Source organism: Chelmon rostratus, chromosome 5, assembly GCF_017976325.1.
Source record: "Chelmon rostratus isolate fCheRos1 chromosome 5, fCheRos1.pri, whole genome shotgun sequence".
NCBI lineage: Eukaryota > Metazoa > Chordata > Actinopteri > Chaetodontiformes > Chaetodontidae > Chelmon > Chelmon rostratus.
The window spans coordinates 25258762-25277573 of NC_055662.1; the positions used below are offsets into that span (position 1 = coordinate 25258762).

At 47.6% G+C, this 18812-nt stretch overlaps 1 protein-coding gene across 1 annotated transcript; it reads left to right on the forward strand.

Annotated features, from left to right (window-relative positions):
- Positions 1 to 1548: 1548 nt before the first annotated feature.
- mn1b (meningioma 1b) lies at positions 1549 to 17626 on the forward strand. Its single transcript, XM_041937117.1, has 2 exons — positions 1549 to 5142; positions 16076 to 17626. Exons 1-2 carry the CDS (start codon positions 1608 to 1610, stop codon positions 16306 to 16308), a joined length of 3768 nt encoding a protein of 1255 aa, XP_041793051.1. The 5' UTR covers positions 1549 to 1607; the 3' UTR covers positions 16309 to 17626.
- The last annotated feature ends 1186 nt before the right edge of the window (positions 17627 to 18812 follow it).

Sequence of the window (18812 nt, forward strand, 5' to 3'; positions counted from 1 at the left end):
GTCATTGGTTTGTATGTGGCTGAAAGCGTGTTGCAGTGGAGATGATACAGGTCCTCTGGGGCGCTGGTCACTGCGCACATCAACGGAGGAGAGAGCGCAAAGAGCTTTGTTCCTGGGTGAAAAGGTCTGAAGCAGCATGCAAAAGAGCAGCGAGCAGAAATTCACCTACAGCACTGTTCAACGGTGTTTCCTCACCTCAGCTGTGGCAGACTACAGTTCTGTGGTCTAATGAACAAAAAATAGATGATGGGTTCCTTTAGAAAAAGAACATTATTATCTGCGAGACTGCTTCCAGTTCAAGTCTGCTGATGGGCTTTAATGTGAAAACACTGCGCTCGGTGTTCTGGTCAAAACATCACATTTTAAGTGAAAGCCATTTCTAAGATGTGATTTACGCACAAGCGTTTACAATCTCATTGACTCTGTGGGCCACCTTAAAAGCATTCGTCCCGCCCCCGAAGCTGTCTCTGCTCGTCGTGATTGGCTGAGACCTCGCGGATGGCAGCGGCTGTAGAAATGCAAAACTTGTTGCTGGTTCCTCCGGACGCGTTGATCTCACACAGCGCCGAGCGGCAGAGCGGAGTGTGAGTGTATCTGTGAATCGCTCCCCAGCGCGCTCAGACCGCACCAGACCGGGCTCGGGAAACGCAGGGACGCACGTCTCGGGAACGAAACGCATCGAGAGGACTTAAGGCAAGGCACTTCTCTGCAAGGCGCATGACCGGCGGCGGGTGAAGGATGCTGTCAAGCCGCTCCGTGGTGGTGGAGTGCGGGTAGTGCACGCCGCGCTGCTCCGGGTTCGGGTCGCGCAAACGGACGCTCCGGTTCTCCGGTGCCTGGGTTGGAGATCCGTGTTTGTGGACTTTCCATCACACTGGACTTTTGGCTACATGCCGGTTCAGCAGTTGCCGAGATTTTGAGTGACATCAGTGGCAGTATTTATTCAAAGAAAGCTTTTTTTCCTTCAAAGCCACACAGGCAGTTTTAACCAAACGGCTCCATTTGGACTTTTTCCTCGTTTCCAGTATGGGACCTTATACAAAGAGTCGCTCTGGGACATTTGACATTGGACTGGAATAATGAATTAGCAGACAGAAATTGCCATATTCCCTGTTCGATCGCTCCAGTTCCAGTGCGCTCTCCTTTTAGTTTGCGAGATGTTTTTGTGTCATGTTCGCCCTGAAGAAATGCGCACGGAAAAACTTTGGAGTATTATAGGTCACTCGTGCAGCAAGTTAAATAGCGGTGTTTTATATTTGTTTGCTTAGTCAAAGACAAAAGAGAAGAGCAGTCGAGCGCACTCGCAGATCCGGGAACAGGGACACAGCTGAAGTGCGTATTTGGACACTGTCTGTCCCCCCTCTCCTCCGCGTCCTTGGAGAAGTTGAAAAACAAAAACAATTGATCCACAGCAATGAGAACTTTTTTTGGTGAGTTTTACCATTTAAAGTAGATAAAGCAGTTTGATCAGTATTCTGATACAGACATTTGAGTAGTTTTTTGTATATCTTTTTTTTTTCTTTTTGCTTCTGGGGACAGACGGAAAAACAGACAGTGAGCCGATGTCTGGCGAACTGGCCGTCATGTGGGATTGATTGCAGGGGAGTATGTTTGGGCTGGAGCAGTTTGGTTCTCAGATTAATAGCAGAAACCCTGGCCAGTCAGAGAGAAACATAAACCAACCGAGACTGAACATGGGCTCCCATTATAAAAGCCCAGGTTTTCACGCTGGTGGCCCGCCGGGAGCCGTGGAGCCCGGCATGGGCCCTCTGAGCGAGCCGCAAATGCTCGGGCTCAACATGAATATGAATGGTGAGCAGTACGGGGGCTTTCACCCGCGGGGCCACTCGGACATGCATGCAGGCAGCGGACTTCAGCAGCAGCAGCAGCAGCAGCAAGGACCCATGCATGGATTTTTTAACAACCAGCAACCTCATCAAGGACATCCTCACGGCCACCAACCTCACCCCCACCAACCTCACCCTCATTTCAGTGGGAATTTTGGAGGCCCAGAGCCAGGATCATCATGCCTGCACGGTGGCAGGCTAATGGGCTACAACAACAATGGCATGGGACCACAGCAGGGCTTTGGAGAAGGATTTGATCCTCTCGCTGAGGGACAGGCAGGGGATGGCTTTCCCCAGCAGCAGCAGCAGCAGCAGCGGCCTGGTAACATGCCTGACTTTCAACATCACGGGCCTCCCAGTGGCAGCCATGCTGTCCCTGCCCCCTGCCTACCCCTGGACCAGTCACCTAACAGAGCAGCATCCTTCCATGGTCTCCCTTCCTCCTCGTCCTCCTCCTCTGAGTCTCACGGCCTGGAGCCTCGACGGCTGCCCAACCAGGGAGCTGTAGAGGGTTTAGAGTATAACTTCCCAAGTGAGCCTCCATCTGGACATTTTGATGTACATGTATTTTCCCCATCAGAGTCAGAATCTCAGTTACCCCATTTTGGGCCAGGAAGGCCAGTTCCCAGTGGTAATTTCCCAGGGAACCCTGGCATGCCACGGACGCCAGGTATGCAGGGCATCTCGAAGGGACACCAGCCGCCACCGCAGCCCCAGCAGCCTCAGCACGGAGTGTTTTTTGAACGTTTTGGAAATGGCCGGAAGGTGCCCGTGGGAATGGAGCCGGGGGTCAATGCAAGACATCCTCTCATGCAGCAGCAACAACAGGCTGGCTTGATAGCCAGACAGAACTCATGCCCCCCTGGCCTCCCCAGACCCCCTCAGGCTGAGCCTGGCTCTACTAACCCTAACATTCTGGACGGAGGGGTCATGATGCCTGGCCAACACAACCAGTTTGAATATCCCATTCACAGACTGGAAAATAGGGGTCTGCACCCCTATGGGGACCCCATGTTTAATATGCAACAGCCAGCTCCTCCTCCCTCCCAACAGCCCCCGAATCAGAGGCTGCAACACTTTGACTCTCCTTATATGAACATGGCAAAAAGGCCTAGATTTGACTTTCCAAACACACATGGAGGTGAGGGCTGGTGTGGTGGTATGGATAACCACCTCTCTCCCACCGCCTACCCCGGCCTGCCTGGAGAGTTCACCCCACCTGTGAGTGAAGGGTTTCCACCAGGTCCCCTGCAGCATCCGGGGCCTGAACAGCAGTCTCTGCAGCAGCGCCAGAATGCAGCCATGATGATAAAACAGATGGCCTCCCGCAACCAGCAGCAAAGGATGAGGCAGCCCAGTCTGCAGCAGCTGGGTCACCACGGCGATGTGCCTCCCGGCCCGATGGCTCACGGAGGCCCAGTCGGGAGCATGCCTCAGCCCAACTTTGACAGGGAGAATGGTGGCAGGATGCCCAACATTGATGGACAAAATCCTCATGTAACTCAGGAGAACTCCTGGTTCCAAGGGTCCCACCCACCAGGGGAGATGATGTCACGGCGTATGGGTGGAGCGGGTAATGAATCAGGGCCCCATGACATGGGGCTACAGCAGAACGGGGCTGGGATGATGTTTAGGCCAAGCATGGGCATGCAGGAGCCCATGAGAATACCAGGAGATGGGCATGTGCAGGCTCTCCATTCCCCGGGAATGCACTCACAGTTCAGCGGTAACATGGGCAACCTCTCACAAATGCAGTCTCCAGGAGCAGGAGCAGGGCATCCGAATGCACCAGCAGAGAGGCGGCCAGCTGACTTCCCCGCACCTCCAATGGGAGCACAGCCAACATTTCCCTATGGGGGGGCTAACCGTCAGGGGCCAGCCCACAGTGCTCCCCAGGGGGTGAGCACCTCACCAGGGACCTACCCTCCTCAGCCTGAGTTCCCCTCAGGCCAGCGGTCGTCTGTTAGTAAGCTTGGAGCTCTGTCCCTTGGGAACTTCAGCAAAACCAGTGCTAAAGACAGTGTTTTCGGCCAGAGCTGCCTGGCGGCCCTTTCCACGGCCTGCCAGAACATGATCGCTAGCCTAGGGGCCCCCAATCTTAACGTAACATTCAACAAGAAGAACCAAAATGAGGGCAAGCGAAAACTGAGTCAGACAGAGCAGGACATTAATAGCAGCACATCTAATGGGACTGGCAGTGCTGGTCCTGAATATTTTCAGAGCAGCACTTCCCAGAACAGCCAGATGCCTGGCACCGGGAATAGCAACTCTAAGCCTGCAAGTCAAAGCCAGACGGTGCAGGGGGAAGCCAGTGCCCTCTCCCCAAATTACAACATGGACGCTACCCCGTGCAGTGAGGGGAAGGCAACAACAGGGAGTGGGAGAGGGAGAGGGAGGAGAAAAAGAGACAGTGGACATGTGAGCCCTGGGATTTTTTTTTCCTCTGACAATGGTAACCCTGTTGTAAGTCCAGGCCAGCAGACCCCCTCGGCTGGCGTTGGGGAGAGGGGTGGGGGCACGCCCCATGAGAAACACCTCCAGTCACCCTCTTGGGGAAAAGGAGGCGACCTAATGTTGGGGGACCAGGCCGACCTGATGTCTTCTTTGGACAGTGGCATTCAAAGCGTCGCCAAGTCTGACAGTAGCTCACCACGAGTGGACTTTCCTGACGATGTCAGCACCCACTATGGCAACGAGGATGAGGTGTCCTCCAGCTCAGACGCAGGAGGGACCTCGGCCACGAAGCCAAACCGCAGCCCGATGATCACCGGCTCACCCAAAATGCCGAGGGGTGACCACGGGCTGATAAATGGACAGAAGCCCCTCGGCATGGGCATTAACAATCATACTACCTCGACGCCAGACAGCTATGGACTGAATGCTGGTGGGGGCACAGGGGCCAGTGGGGTGAGCCACCCGGGCACTCCTGGGGTGGAGCAGGTACGCACCCCATCCAGCACCTCCGGCCAGGAAGAAATCCATCCTCTGGAGATTCTGCAGGCCCAGATCCAGCTACAGCGGCAGCAGTTCAGTATCTCTGAGGACCAGCCCCTGGCCATGAAGAACGGCAAAAAGAATGGCGACTGTCCCTCGCAGAACGGAGACAATGAGCTGGCAAGCTGCAGCCCGGATGCTGGGAAGGGCTCAATGGGCACTATTGACCTTGACACCCTCATGGCAGAGCAGCACGCCACCTGGTACGTGCCGAGTGACAAGGCCATGATGGACGGGTCAGAGGATGACAAGGCCATGGGACCATGGGAAAAAAATAAGAGCCAAAACAGCAGTAAAGAAGGTAAATGAAAACTTTAATTCCTTATTTTACCCACTTTTTCTTCTCTCTCTCTCTCACCTCGTCTCACTTTCACACATGTAACACCAACTGATCAATTTTGCTCACACCAACAGTATATTTCCTTCCTTAAACTGCTATTTATTTGATCTGAAATGCACTGTGACATCGCACATACAGCAGGTAAAATGCTGTTTTAACGCTGCTAATAGAGGACCTTTTGTCCATATTGTGCGGCCAGAGAGCAGCCGTCTCTGTTTAACTCAGGTCTTTGAATTTTAGAGGTCCAGCCATGAAGATAATAAATTTAATGGTCGCGCCATTCAAGTCTTTTCAAGGAAAAAAAGAGACGATTTATGCGGTATTTTTCTCGTTAAATTGGTTCCGTATTGAAAAATGTAGAAAGTGATTATCAGACTGGAGCAGCTTTAAATGCCAGCTGACTGCACAAAGTAAACCTCGCACCTTCTCCGCACTGTGTTTTTATTCGCTTCTTCATTGTAAAGGCTCTTCAAAAGAAAAGTCAACATTTCCTGTGGTTCTTTATCTCGGTTTTCAGGGTGAACAACTACATTGAGAAGATTAATAGCTTTTTGAGGATATGCGTTTGCGCAGCGGGGTTCCCTCGGCCTGCTACGTGCTTGTTTGTGTTGTTATCCCGGGATAACACAGAGCTGCGCAAAGTGGACTGATTTGAGATTGGCAGGGCAGGATTTCAGGGATTACATATCATGGTGAAATTAATACAGACATTTAGTTTTCATTTTATTTCCCGCGCCAGATCTTTCATTTAGAAATCTTTGTGCTTTTCAGAATTTAGTTTAGAATTGTAGTTTGTTGTTAAACAATTTGTTATTCGCTTATTTGTTATTGTCACTTTCCAATAATTTATTATTATTATTCTATCATTAGTATATACCCCAGTTAGTGTGGAATATTTTTGGAGGTAGTTTTGTCTCTTACAATAAAAAGTTTGTGAAGGAAAACGGGAAATCTTCCGGCCTGAAGGCGCAGAAGCAGTTTTTCAGCACACACAGATATTACAGTGTGCACATGTATGTTCATGTTTCAGTCAAACATTTTGATCTTATTGTTTTTGTGGCGGCTCTCAATGAAAATGGAGAGAACTATTCAGAACTATTCCTAATAATTACTGTTCGGCGGTGTTTTCGTTTCTCCTAATTCTCGACCTATAATATAATTAAAAAATAATAATATTAATAATAAATAGTAATAATAATAATAATAATGATAATAGATGCTGTTTTTATGAATAGTACGGTTACTAGATAATGATTAGGTTGTTTTATTAATATTATTGTTCGTGCTTTAATCGTAACATAAATCAAATTGTATGCATTAAAATGCATTATAATTGAAAATTGGGCAAGTTGTATGTATTAAAATATCTTGGTTTTATCTATTTAATAATGTATGTATTTTGCATGTTTATTCTCCTTTATTACTATTATTATTTATTTTTATTTTTATTTTTTACGTTGGCTCGTTCAAAAATAAATTCAGCAGGCAGAGATGGTTGATGATGCTGCATAAAAACATCCAGCCACCGTCAGGGTGCAGCTGCGGATGGCCTGTGGATGCATGGGTGTAGAAAAATGTGGATGTGTAGTGTGTTTGTGGAGAGCGCCGAGCGCGTCTGCAGCGCCTCTTTGTTCTGGTCGGCGCGGGGGCGCGCATCGCGCCGGCTCCGGCGTCCGGGCGCATTGTTTATATGCGGCGGAGCGCACGGTGTCGGGCACGAACACTGATGGCATGACTTCGAAGCAGCACTGCATCTTACATTTGGACGGATGCAGCGGGCTCACATCTCAGAAATCAGCAGGAAAATAACAAGCAGCGTGCAAATTGATTTGAGGCGCAATGATCAAAAACTAGCAGCTTTCAGCTCGTCCAGCTGTTTGTTTTCCTCATAAATAACATTACTCTGCTAAATTAGTGAAGAAAATACAAGATCACTGAACACTGTGGCTTTTTGTTCCCATTATTTCTTCCCATGAACATTTAACAAAGGAGCAAACTACTTATTCTTCTACTGTTTTATAAGAAACAAAAAAACAACAGCATCACTTTTGATATTGATTAATGAGTATTGTTTCGAGCTGGAAAGCCATCACTGATAAGAGGTCAGCCACACTCACCCTGTTGCTCTCACTGTTTTAATTTTCAGTGGGCTGATAGCACATTTAACACGATAAATTCAGGAGGTATCCTCCTCCTCTCCTCTCCTCCTCTCCTCTCCTCTCCTCTCCTCTCCTCTCCTCTCCTCTCCTCTCCTCTTTCAGCCCTCCCTGCATGGACACGAGGCATGCAGCTCTGGAGCGATCGATAGCTAGTTAGCACAAATCACAGCTCCTGACAGTTTCTCATTTGAGTGCTTCAGACAGCAAAGATGAAGAAAAGGGTGGAGGTGTATTTGGGAGGGGAGGGGGATTTTGAGATTGAATCTGATGCTCAGGCTACACAGAAGGGAGCAAAATAACATAATAATTTAAGATAAGTCATAGCCCACAGTGTAGTTCCATAAGAGCCAACATCCCACAGGCTTTTCACGCTGCAAAAAATATCCACCTCGACCAGCCAGTCCAGTCCTCAGTGTGATGATCAAAATCTGCCACTGGAGACAAACTGTCAGTGACACTAATGGGAGATAAATCAGGCCAATTTATTTGTCCATTACTATGAACTAAATGTAACTTGGTCAAGAAAATCTTTAAAAGATTATCATTTTCATCAGGATGAAGTTAATTCATGTGTTTCCACTGACAGCGTTTTTTTTTTTTCCACTCATTCTTATTTTACTCTTCAGCACAAGATGACATAACCGGTTAGATATTTTTTGCAGTGTGAATATTCGGAACGATTATATATTCACGTCTGAAATACAGGCTGAGAAATTTCTAAGTTTGCTAATGTGACATTTTTTTTTCCTATCTGTCCATTTAAAAAAAAAATATCCTTTTTGTCGTCATCATTTTCATTTCCATAAATATGCCTTGTTTTGCTCTCAGGGGTGTTGCTGAATTATGCATAGATTACACTCCATTAGCATTCTATCAGGTTATTAAGTTCAATAATGATGAACAGTAAATAACTGTTTGATTTACGCAGAAATGCCTCATTTTAAATGCCTATTAAAAAATGAAAATATAATTTAATTTCCTATAATTACAAGCTGAACTTTGAGGGATTTCTTGTTTAAATTTGTAGACAAGTTGTGAATTTAGTTGTCAGTCGTTCAGGTTAACTCGGATTGTGTCTAAATATGGGATTATCGGTTTTGTCCTGAGAGCTCGTAGCTGTTTTTTTTAGGAAGTTAACTTTAACGGCTTGAGGATTTAAACAGGTGGATTATGATGTGTGTGCTTTGCTGATGCGGAGGAGTTTGCTTCAGATGAGTTGGTTGCAGTGAAAGCAAAGCGCTGGGGGTCAAGGGTCGGTTCGGCTGCATCAGGTGGACGTTCTCAGTGCAGCTTCACTGTGAGTGCTCAGTGTGAAGCTGCGTGAGGCTTTAGAGGGACTCCGGGTCGTTGTGCTGCAAGGTGTGTTACACATCTCGCCACGATTCGAAGAAGACACGGTGCAGCAGCTCCTTTGCTGACTTCCTCTGAATGTTTCAGCGTGCAGACGAGCAGCCAGTAAACGTTCAGCTGCGCTTATTTGTCGAGGAGTCGTGCTCTCAGAGCTGGTGTGTGTTCACCCAGCTCGCCCTCTCTGTGGTCCCCGTGTGCCTGCTTAAAGTGATGGTGCTGCAGTAACGCCCCCCCTTTGGACCCCATATTTGGCCTCCTCTCACTATGACAGCACAGAGCTCAAGTTTTTCACCAAGGCACAGCCATACCTGCCGCTGGAAGCTCTCGGCCTGCAGATTCTTGTGCACTACGCGGCATCTTATGCTCACGGAGGCAAGAAGTGGAGGTGTGCATAAGCAGCTTTCCTTGTATGGTGTCAGTTAACATTATTTCCCCTTTTTTGTAAAAAAAAAGTATTCCTTCCTCTTCCCTTCTCTTGTGTATATCTCAGCCAGAAGCCGGCCGTTTATTCGAGAACTCGTGCATCGTCTTGATAACAGGCCACCAGCAGGCAAAGGAAGTGATTCAGTCATTTTTATTTTTACTTTTCACTGTTTTTGCCACATGCACTTTCTTTTTTTTTTTATCAGCGCAGTTAAAACACTTCACAGTTGACCCTGTGGAATAGTTTCACTCTTCACTCTCAGTAATCAGCCCATAAACAGCTCTAATGATGATCAAATCTCTTTCACTCTGGCTTTGACAGGTTTGAAAAGAGAGAACTTGCATCTTATCACACCTACTAGAAAGCACTTAAATCCACAGAAAGGGCCGTATTGATATTCCACCACGGAGAACAATCCTGTGAGGCTGCCTGCCTTTGACATTTCAGCACGACAACAACCCCACAAATCACACCAGTAATTTCTATTTCCTTTTTCTAAAAAAAGAAGACGGTGATTGGCATGTGCTTGAATGTGGAAAAAAACAGCTCGGGGCAGTCTGTGTTCTTTACCTGTCATTACAAGGTGTTTCATATTGACTTCATCAACGGCACACATGCAAGCCTCGTGCACACTCCTGTACTGCAGTAATGATAATCATTATGATAATCATAGCAATTAGCCTCGGTAATATTGTTTCTAAAAGTCACAATTCATCCTCAGGCAACCTCTGGAAGTTGACTTGCTTATTGACAGGTCCATCAGGGCTGCAAAGAGCAGCCAGCTTACGTCGACAGCGCTGTGATGACAGAGCGGCGTCTTAGAAACATACGTCCTCGTGGATAAAACCATCCCTGATGTGGACAAAGAGAAACTCGCCTTGTACTTTTGGACTGCTTGTGATTGCGTGCATCTGTGTGTGTGTGTGTGTGCGTGCGCCCTGGCATGCGAGTATGTGACGAAGGGCAGGTTTGTAGACACTGCAACTTGATAGTGTGGATTTGTCAGCTGTAGACATAAAGTTTGATTTATTTAGACTCGGTGTCAGGCTCATGGCTTCAGCCCCCCCCCCCAACCCCCCGATCTCAGGTGTCTCGCTTGGTGGAACGCGCTCCCTTAATTCTAATGTGTTGAAAATATTTAAGAGTATTTACTTGACTTGTAATTAGCGGCAGGACTGAAAAACACCTAGCGTGCGTGGAAAGCGTCTGATATTTAAGACTGCGTTTGTGAGTGTGTGTGCATTCGTGTTTGTTTATATGCTTCGTGTGTGTTTGTACGTTCCTGGGCTTTTGCAAGACATTGAGCACTAGTGACAGCCAAAGGAAGCCTGTTAAAGAAGCGTGCTTGTGGCTGATGAAGAGAGGAAAAGATGAACAAAGGTGTCAGGTCTTTTGCTTTGCAGGATTTTCAACTCTTGAAAATAGCAGCTCATCCGGTGTTTTGTTTTCCCCGGGGAAGGGTGTTAGAATAAAATAAAACTTGTCTCAGCATGTGGTAAATGTTCTCCCTGGATGCAGCGGGGAATGGAAAGCTGAATTTATCTGGCGAGATGCACAGAATGAGGAGTTTGAAACCTTCGGTCGTCTGTGTGTGACATGCCTCCAAATGTCCACTGTGTTGTTGAACGAGTGCCAGACTGAGAGAGGAGAAAAAAGGCATCAGTTTGATAAGAAGCTCCTGAAAAGTGGCCTGGGTTCACGTGTTGCCTGGGATACAAGTACGGCTTTTGAAAGGTGTGCGTGTGTGGGTGTGTGCGTGTGTGTTTTCAGAGGTGTGGGTGTTGTCACGCTGCCAGCAGCGGTTATGTTATTAGCCGTACAGGTAGTCGTCAGGCGCCTTTAATTTGTATTGAGGAATTGACAAATGAGTTATGACACTGGAGCAGTTTCTCCTGGGAGACAGAAGTAGAGACTGATGGAGTGAAAGAGAAAGTAAGAGAGATAGATTTTTTTTTTTCAGGGAACATCTGTAGTTTCGTTCATGAGGCGGGTGGCTGGGTAATAGCTACCATTTGCATTTATGGAAGAGAAAATAATTCAATTCAGCGTCAAACATTTTTTTTTCCTTCGGCTTCATGCTCCATCACTATTGTTCGTTCTCGTCTGGATGTTGAGTTTTAAGAACATATTTATTGATTTAAAATATGTCCTCCATAATGATAAAGTGGTTACCACACAACAGCAAAAGGCTGAATTGACAATTTGATCTGTTTAATTAGCCAGAATAAAATAATCTGTGATTGAAAGATTTTTTTTTTTTTTTGCAATTCCTGGATCAGAATTGGTTTTCATTTTTATTCAGATTAAAAGTCTCTGTCGTGCAGCTGCTCCTGGTCTCCAAATTCATGTGTGTTTTCATGTGCGGTTGACCTTTTTCCCCCCCAAAAAAAGGTGAAAACAGAGAAAACAAGGCAGCAGCGCTGTGCTGAAACAAAATAGAGACAGCGAAGCAGATCAATACGTCACTGACTTGGATGACATGCTGGACAGGTCCTGGACATGCTCGTGAGTTATGAAGGAGGCACTAAATCACTTCCCATGTTCTGATTTGTGTCTGGTTTCCTAAGCACTTCTTGTGGCCAGAGGGGGAGGTGTGTGTGTGTCGGGGTGGGGGGGGGTGGGGGGTATGCATTTGAGGGGATGGGAATGGGTGTGTTGCTGGAGAGAAGGTAACAAATGCTGAATGCTGAGGGCAATGCCTGCCTGGGCACGTTTTTTTTTTTCTTTACAGAGAGGAAATTCAAACCAAAATAACCCCTGTGCCCTCGCCTGAGAAATGTGCCCCCTGCCCCCCTCCAGATATCCTCCCTGCTCTGAGGGAGAGGTCACACAAAGACAGTTGGGTGGACTTTGTGGTTGCAGGAAGCCTCACATGCCCCCTACCCACTTCTGGGCAGGGGACACTTGTGACAATACATCTGTTAGCCCCTATATATGCACAACATTAAGACTTTCCCCAACATAACAGTGAGGGAGGGGTTTAAATAGATTTTCAGAGCGACCTGCGTCTCCTGTCTCAAACAGAGATGAGACGATGTAGACAGAACCTCCAGTCGTCACATCTCAGCCGGCGAGATGTGATGAAAATCAGACCTTTTCTCGCCCTTTTTTTGGTTTTTTTTTGGTTTTTGAAATCCAACTTTTTCTCGGCGGGTTGCGGTGGGTGTTTTTTGTGCTGACAAAGACAGAATCCTCACACAAGGCCAGAGCGGCAGTTGTTATGCTAAAGGAATCTGACCTGATGTCACACACTGTCACAGGAGCGCAGGCCTTTGGGTGTTTTTGTCAGCGAGCGCGGCGTTCCGATTGGGCCGGTTTGTGTTCAGAGAGGACGGGGTCGCGGCCTCGGGAGCGCGAGGTTAAAGGTGAAGTGTCGTCATGGAAGTGCAGAGCTTGGGATTGAAAGGGCGCAGGCCCGCCGCATGGGATCCTGGGGCCTGGGAAATCAATGTGACGGCTCTGAGGAACTTGCACCAAAAAGGAGCTTTGCAGATTCAAACCCTGTCACGCACGCTTTCTGCTCGTCTTCTGTTTCATTCAAATCTGCGTCAGCCTCAAAGGTTGCTGTCGTCACGTTTAACCCTGCTGTTGCTTTTTGCGATTAATTGAAAAAATAATTGTTCCCTCCAACAGTTCTCATTAGATCGCGAGAAAACACAGTCTCCAAGCAGCCATTGTGTACTTCCCTGCGTGGCTCGGTGTGAGCGGAGTGCGCGTGCTACGACATGTAAACCCGTGTCAGGCCGTCAGCTCGCAGACACATTGGTGTCATCCAGACAACCAGAGCTGTGCGCTGTGCTCCCAGCCTTCATGGCATTCGAAGCGCTACTCATCTCTGTAAATCGTCTCTGGCTGTGACTGTGAGACGGCTCCAAACCCCCGCTGCTGTGTGTGTGTGTGTGTGTGTGTGTGTGTGAGCATCATCACCAGGCACTAAATAACAAAGTACAGCACTTGGGGCGGGAGATATAGCGATATAAGTGCATCACATTAAATTTCGTATTTACTTAACACATCACTGTGGTAATCTTTTCCGGCTGTAATGTGGTTAAGGATATTTGGGCGTATTTGTGGCTCGGCGCAGCTGCTTGTGCTGTTACTGTTCCCTTTTTATTAGGTATTTTCCCCCTCGCTTGTTGATGCTAAGCACTTGTTCCCCTCAGATGAATAGGCTATTATTGAGATATTACCGTGGATATGAATTCCACGTTAGTCAGCGAGCAGCCACAACAAGATGGATCTTATTATATAAATATATCTAAAGATTTCCCTGCTTGTAAAATGTCATGGTGATTTGGGATTTAGACTTGTGTGATGTGGAATTTCACACTGCCTTTTCCACTTTTGAACGAAATACGCCGCCATGGATAATGCTTACATTTTAAGGGTAGTGTCTTGATTTTTCCATAAAAATTACATCCCTTGAATCCCCCTTGGCTACCCTGTAATACTGGGTGATATTTTAATCCGGAGGTGGTCAAGGGTTTGGCTTATTTCACAAGCAGTGGATTTTGCACACACTGTTAATTGAAAAGCGAATTGTAAGAAACAGCAATCGGTCCATTCAGACCGACCTGCAGGTCTTTAACTTGAAGACACGATAAAGACAATTACCAGAGAAAAAACCCAAACTTTTTTTTTTGACGGAAATTCTTGAATTGTGCTTATAGATGAACAAAAATAAATCTTTTTTTGTATGAGCTCACACCTGAGCATGAATCCTGGGATTAAGCGATAAATGTATGTGTGTGTGTGTGTGTGTGTGTGTTGTCTGTAATTTGAGCTGTGTGTATTTTTCCTCTCGGTGTGTTTTCCGCTCTTGTCCTTGCATTGAAGCTGAGTGACGTGCCTCGCCGGGCTTGTGCGCGTGTTTCTGAATTCACGTCCATGCATATGCAGCCGTGTGCGTGCATGTGGAGCAGCAGCTGAGGGCTGGTGTGGGTACGGCGGCGGCGGCGGCAGCGGCTGGCGTGTTGTGTGTTTTTGGCTGTGCGTGTTGTCAGTTTGCTGTGTGTCAGCAGTGAGCCAGGGGAACGCTTGGCTGCCTATTCAGGCCGGTGCGGACCCTGCTGTGCCCAGCTAGCATGAGCTGCTGGCGGGTGCTGGAGGGCACAGCGCTCGGAAGAGGGAGTGTGAGTGGGTGGAGAGAAGGGGGAGGGGGTGATACTGGCAGGGGGTGGGGATCTGCCATGCTGAGGTGTATGACTGGACCCTCTGGCAAATGTTAGATCTTGTCACCGCCGCCACCAACACTGCTCTAAATCCTCATTTCTCTCTTACCCCCCGCACCCTCAGTCCCTACTTACACCACGTCTCTGGTCCTTGGGTGGGAGATGGAGAAATTCATAGAGACCGGCAGTGAGAGAGACAAACGAAACAGGGAACAACGGGAGGCTTGGCTGCCTGACCTTTTCTCAAATCCCCCCACTTTTCCATTCCAGTGGTCGCAGCCCAGACAGGCTGGGGGGCAACCCTGCCTCACTGCCTCACTGCCTGCATGTCTGCCTGCCTGCCTGCCTCTCTCGGTTGTCCTAGCTGCCTGCTCTGGCCTCCTCTTCCCTGGCTGTGTTTTGTTAACACTGTGTCACTGCCGCCTCGGGGTTTGTGAAAGCAGAGAGGGACGGGGATGAAAACAGTGAGCAAAACAAGATAAAAACACTGTTTGAGTAGCAGAGAAAGATGAGCTAAAAAGGGGGAAATAGGGTTGCGGGTGATACGGCGGTCTGCGCCGCGCTCTTCTTTTCTCTCAGGTGAGCAGCAGACTGACTGGAGTGTTGTGATCTGCAGCCTCAGTGCCGCCGACTGTGTCGTCTATCACAGCCTCTCCCTTCTCTGACACATGTAACTCAGCTTGTCAGAGCTGTTTTCTACCTGCCTCTACACTCAGACGCCTAGTTGTCCCTGCACCTTAAAGCTCTGCGCCTTTGTGCTGCGCACTGATCCGTTCCACCATCCGCACGGAGCGAGGCAGCGGCGTGTTTTGTGTGGCGAGGAGATGGGAGAGCGATCGGACTGATTTTAGGGGAGGATTCATAACATCTTCACACTCGCTTTCTCGGTGCTTTGGGCTTCCTCGGAGGCAAAACCCAAAGCACACGACGCAACACTGGTGTCACAACACACAGCCCCTCCATCACCTCGTTCCTGGTTGCTGCGTTTCTCCTTCCCCTTTTCGTATTTTGTGTGTCGGCTTGAAAACTCTTCCTCATTTGTGCCCTCCTCTCCCTCAGTGTGCTGCAGTCTGTATCTCAGCAGATGAAGTGTGACGCTGCGCTTTTATGTATAGTTTAGCCAAGCACTTCCTGTCCTCGTCAATCTTCCCCTCGACTAATTTTTTCGTTACACCGCACAAAGTGATTTTTCTCCATATGTGAAGCATCTGAGGCGTCAGCATTAACTGGCACAGCTGATTTTTTTTTTTTTTTTTTTTTATATGACTTGTAATCAACCTGCGTATGGATTTTCCGGAAGCTTGGTGCAACCGTTTAATATGAGGCTCCCCGCCCTGGTGACACAGGGTCGATACTGTGGCACGGTCATTATACCAGTAAATTGGGTCAAGCAGGGTTAAAGGCCAGCTTTCTCTCTGCCCTTTGACCCCCCCGGACGGAGGTCATGCAGGAGCGCTCCAGATCTGCACGGCTCACCGGGAGCACATGAATGCGTGGATGTGTGTGTGTGTGTGTGTATTTTCACGTGTGTTTATCAGACATGAGGAGGAGGAGTGTGAGCAGAGGAAGCTTTGCTTACAGCCTCCTTTTCGGGTCATATCGATGGGGGGGTGGAATAGTGTTGAATTAATTTCACAGTGCAGATTTAGAGTGGGATGTGAAAATGACACTGGTTTAATTAAAAGTGTGTATTTTAAACGGTTCGTCTGTATCAGAGAATGCCAGTTGCTTGAAGTTGTTTTTCCACGTTCGAACGGTCGTCATTAACCTTCTCCTCTCTGTGCCTGCAGAATCAGAGCTGTCCCAGAGTAAGGCTGGAGCCGGGGCCCCAGGAGCCGGAGGAGGAGGAGGAGGAGGAGGAGGAGGCGGGAGCGGCGGAGGGAACCACCTGCAGTGCCTGTCCGTCCACTGCACAGACGAGCTGGGGGACAGCAAGGGCCGAGGGGGGCCCGTCTCGTCCTGGCGCTCTCTCCATTCTGATATCTCCAACCGGTTTGGGACGTTCGTGGCGGCACTGACTTGAACGAAAAAGCAGGCCCAGCAGGAAGAGGGGAAGAAGATCGCCAGCTAGGACGATTTGTCAGAGACAAGCAGCGATGATGAGGAGGATGATGATAAAGTGTCGATGAGGCAACAGCGAGCAGCTCCTGCCTGTTCAGGGACAGAAAGACATTAACGCTCATAAATGCAAACATGATCACACACACTCACTCTCTCTCTCACACACACACACACACACTCAAATCACACGTTTTTTCTGACACACGCAGTCACACTTTAGGACGCTCTCTCACACACTGCTGGACAATGCAGCGCGGGCTCTTCTCAACGACGCCCACATCTGGAAAAACCTCAAGTCAAGTTTTTTTTGTTTTTTGTTTTATTTTCTTTGTTGAAGAAAAATAAAGAAATGTCAGCGGAGGAGAATACAAAAGAAGAAGAAGAAGAAGAAGCAGCAGAAGAAGAGAAGCTCTGTTGTCATTGGCTGTGATTGTATACCAGTGTTGAGTCTTGTGGTGCGAACATGACTTTTACCCTGTTGCTGGATCCAGCCGGCCTGCTCTCGCCTCAGTTATGGTTACAGCTCTGATGTGTAACTTCATCCTTCCCATAAAGGCAACTTCGCTGTTTGCTGCCTGAAATTTACCCCAAATCCAGTCTCCTTATCTAGACAGAAATAGAGATTTTTTTCCCCACCACGCTCGAGTGAAGCCGACTGTTTCATTAGAAGTGGCCTGAGAAGCAGAACTAGAGGAAGAAGGGAAAAGGGGTGATTATGCATGAATGTAACTCAACAACTTTTTCCCTCTTTGTCAAAGCAAAGTTTAACTTTTATCATTTGCTGCTTTATCATTTAAGAATTGTTGTACTTCTCTGTTCTTTATACTGGTGAGAATATCTTTCCCCCACTCTCTTCTCTTCTCTTCTCTTCTCTTCTCTTCTCTTCTCTTCTCTTCTCTTCTCTTCTCTTCTCTTCTGTCCACCTTATGAGCTCAGCCACTTGTATACAAATCAGCCAATGGGAACTGAAAACAGAGGTCAAGGGATTGTTTAATAAGGGAATTGAAAAAAAAGACTATTGGTATTGCACATGTATAATAAGAGAAAATTTGCTGTGTGTTAGGCAATCTTGTAATCTTTAAATAAAGCTTCTGTTGAATTTGAATTTCTGAAACAATAGATGGAGGACTGTGACGGCAATTTACGAACTGATTTTTGTTTTTTTGTTTCCTTTTTTTAATAATATGTAAAGTGCAGTCGTCTGTTTTCCTGCATATTGTATATATCTGTATATGTTTTATTGAGTAACTAAATAACAATAAATATGACGTTAAAGGTGGGATTAGTGTTTCTTATTATGACTTATTAGTCACAGCGTTAACGATAAAAGAAGTGTAGAATTTGGAAGGAATATTCAACACTGCAGAACAGTGTGTGTGCAACCTGAGCATCATCACTGAATTACAGAGGTGTCTACTGTTTATTCCAAGTGACAGATATGACAGGGAAGTTGTGGACTGATGCACAATACCTGACAAGCATGCAGGAACCTCCACCACACTAAAGCTGGAAGCGGCAACGTCGGGAATACTAAAATGCGTCTTCCTGGTGGATTAGGAAGCCAGGACGATTAATTCCATGTACACCTGCTCACAACCTGTGTCGCATTTTATCCACCCATCATTCCTGACGCCTTGCTCCAATCCTTCTCACAGCTAATAAATCAGCAATGACAAATAAAGACCGCACCTCCGGAATAAGCATCGGAATGTTAATCAGAGTACATATAACCAAAAGTCCAAATCAATATCTTTGCATTCTGCAATAGTTCCAATATTAAGACTGCTCTTATTTGCCTGTTTTCCTCATCATCTCATCTGTTGTTTTTGGTGACCCTACACCATCTTCCTCCCCCTTCCTCCCCCTGCAGGCGCACAAACACACACACACACACACACCTCCCCTCTCCCCGCTCCCCAGGCCCTCTTTGGCTCACCTGCTCTTTATTGGCCATCTGCATGGATGCTTAATGCTAATCAATAACTCCCCTGTGTGCCAGCTCTGAGGTGGAGACGTCAATGCTACCTAACAGGGCCAGTGATCAACCCGCACCACTGCTGTCGAGGATCCACACACACACACACACACACGAGCTGGAGCTCCCTGCAGGACCCTGTCTGTGTTATTCAGGTGTGTTTGTGCTCGCTGCTGTACCCGCCGCCTGCTGTGCAGGATTGCAGAGCCTGTTGTGAATGTGATGCACAGAGAGCTGCAGCGTTAGCAAACAGCAGAGGCTGGTTATGTGAGAGACTGTCATGTCACCTGGGAGGGCCTGTTTAGGGAGGGAGAAAGTGGGAGACGGCTGGGGAATAAATGCTGATTACACTGCTCGCTGTGAAACTGAAGCTGGAGAGTCTCCGTGAGGTTTACTCACTGAATCAGTCAAATATTGTGCGAATCCTCAAGGCATGTTTTGCTTTTGTGTGTACACGATTTCTTTGTACGGCAAATTATTTACTAGATATT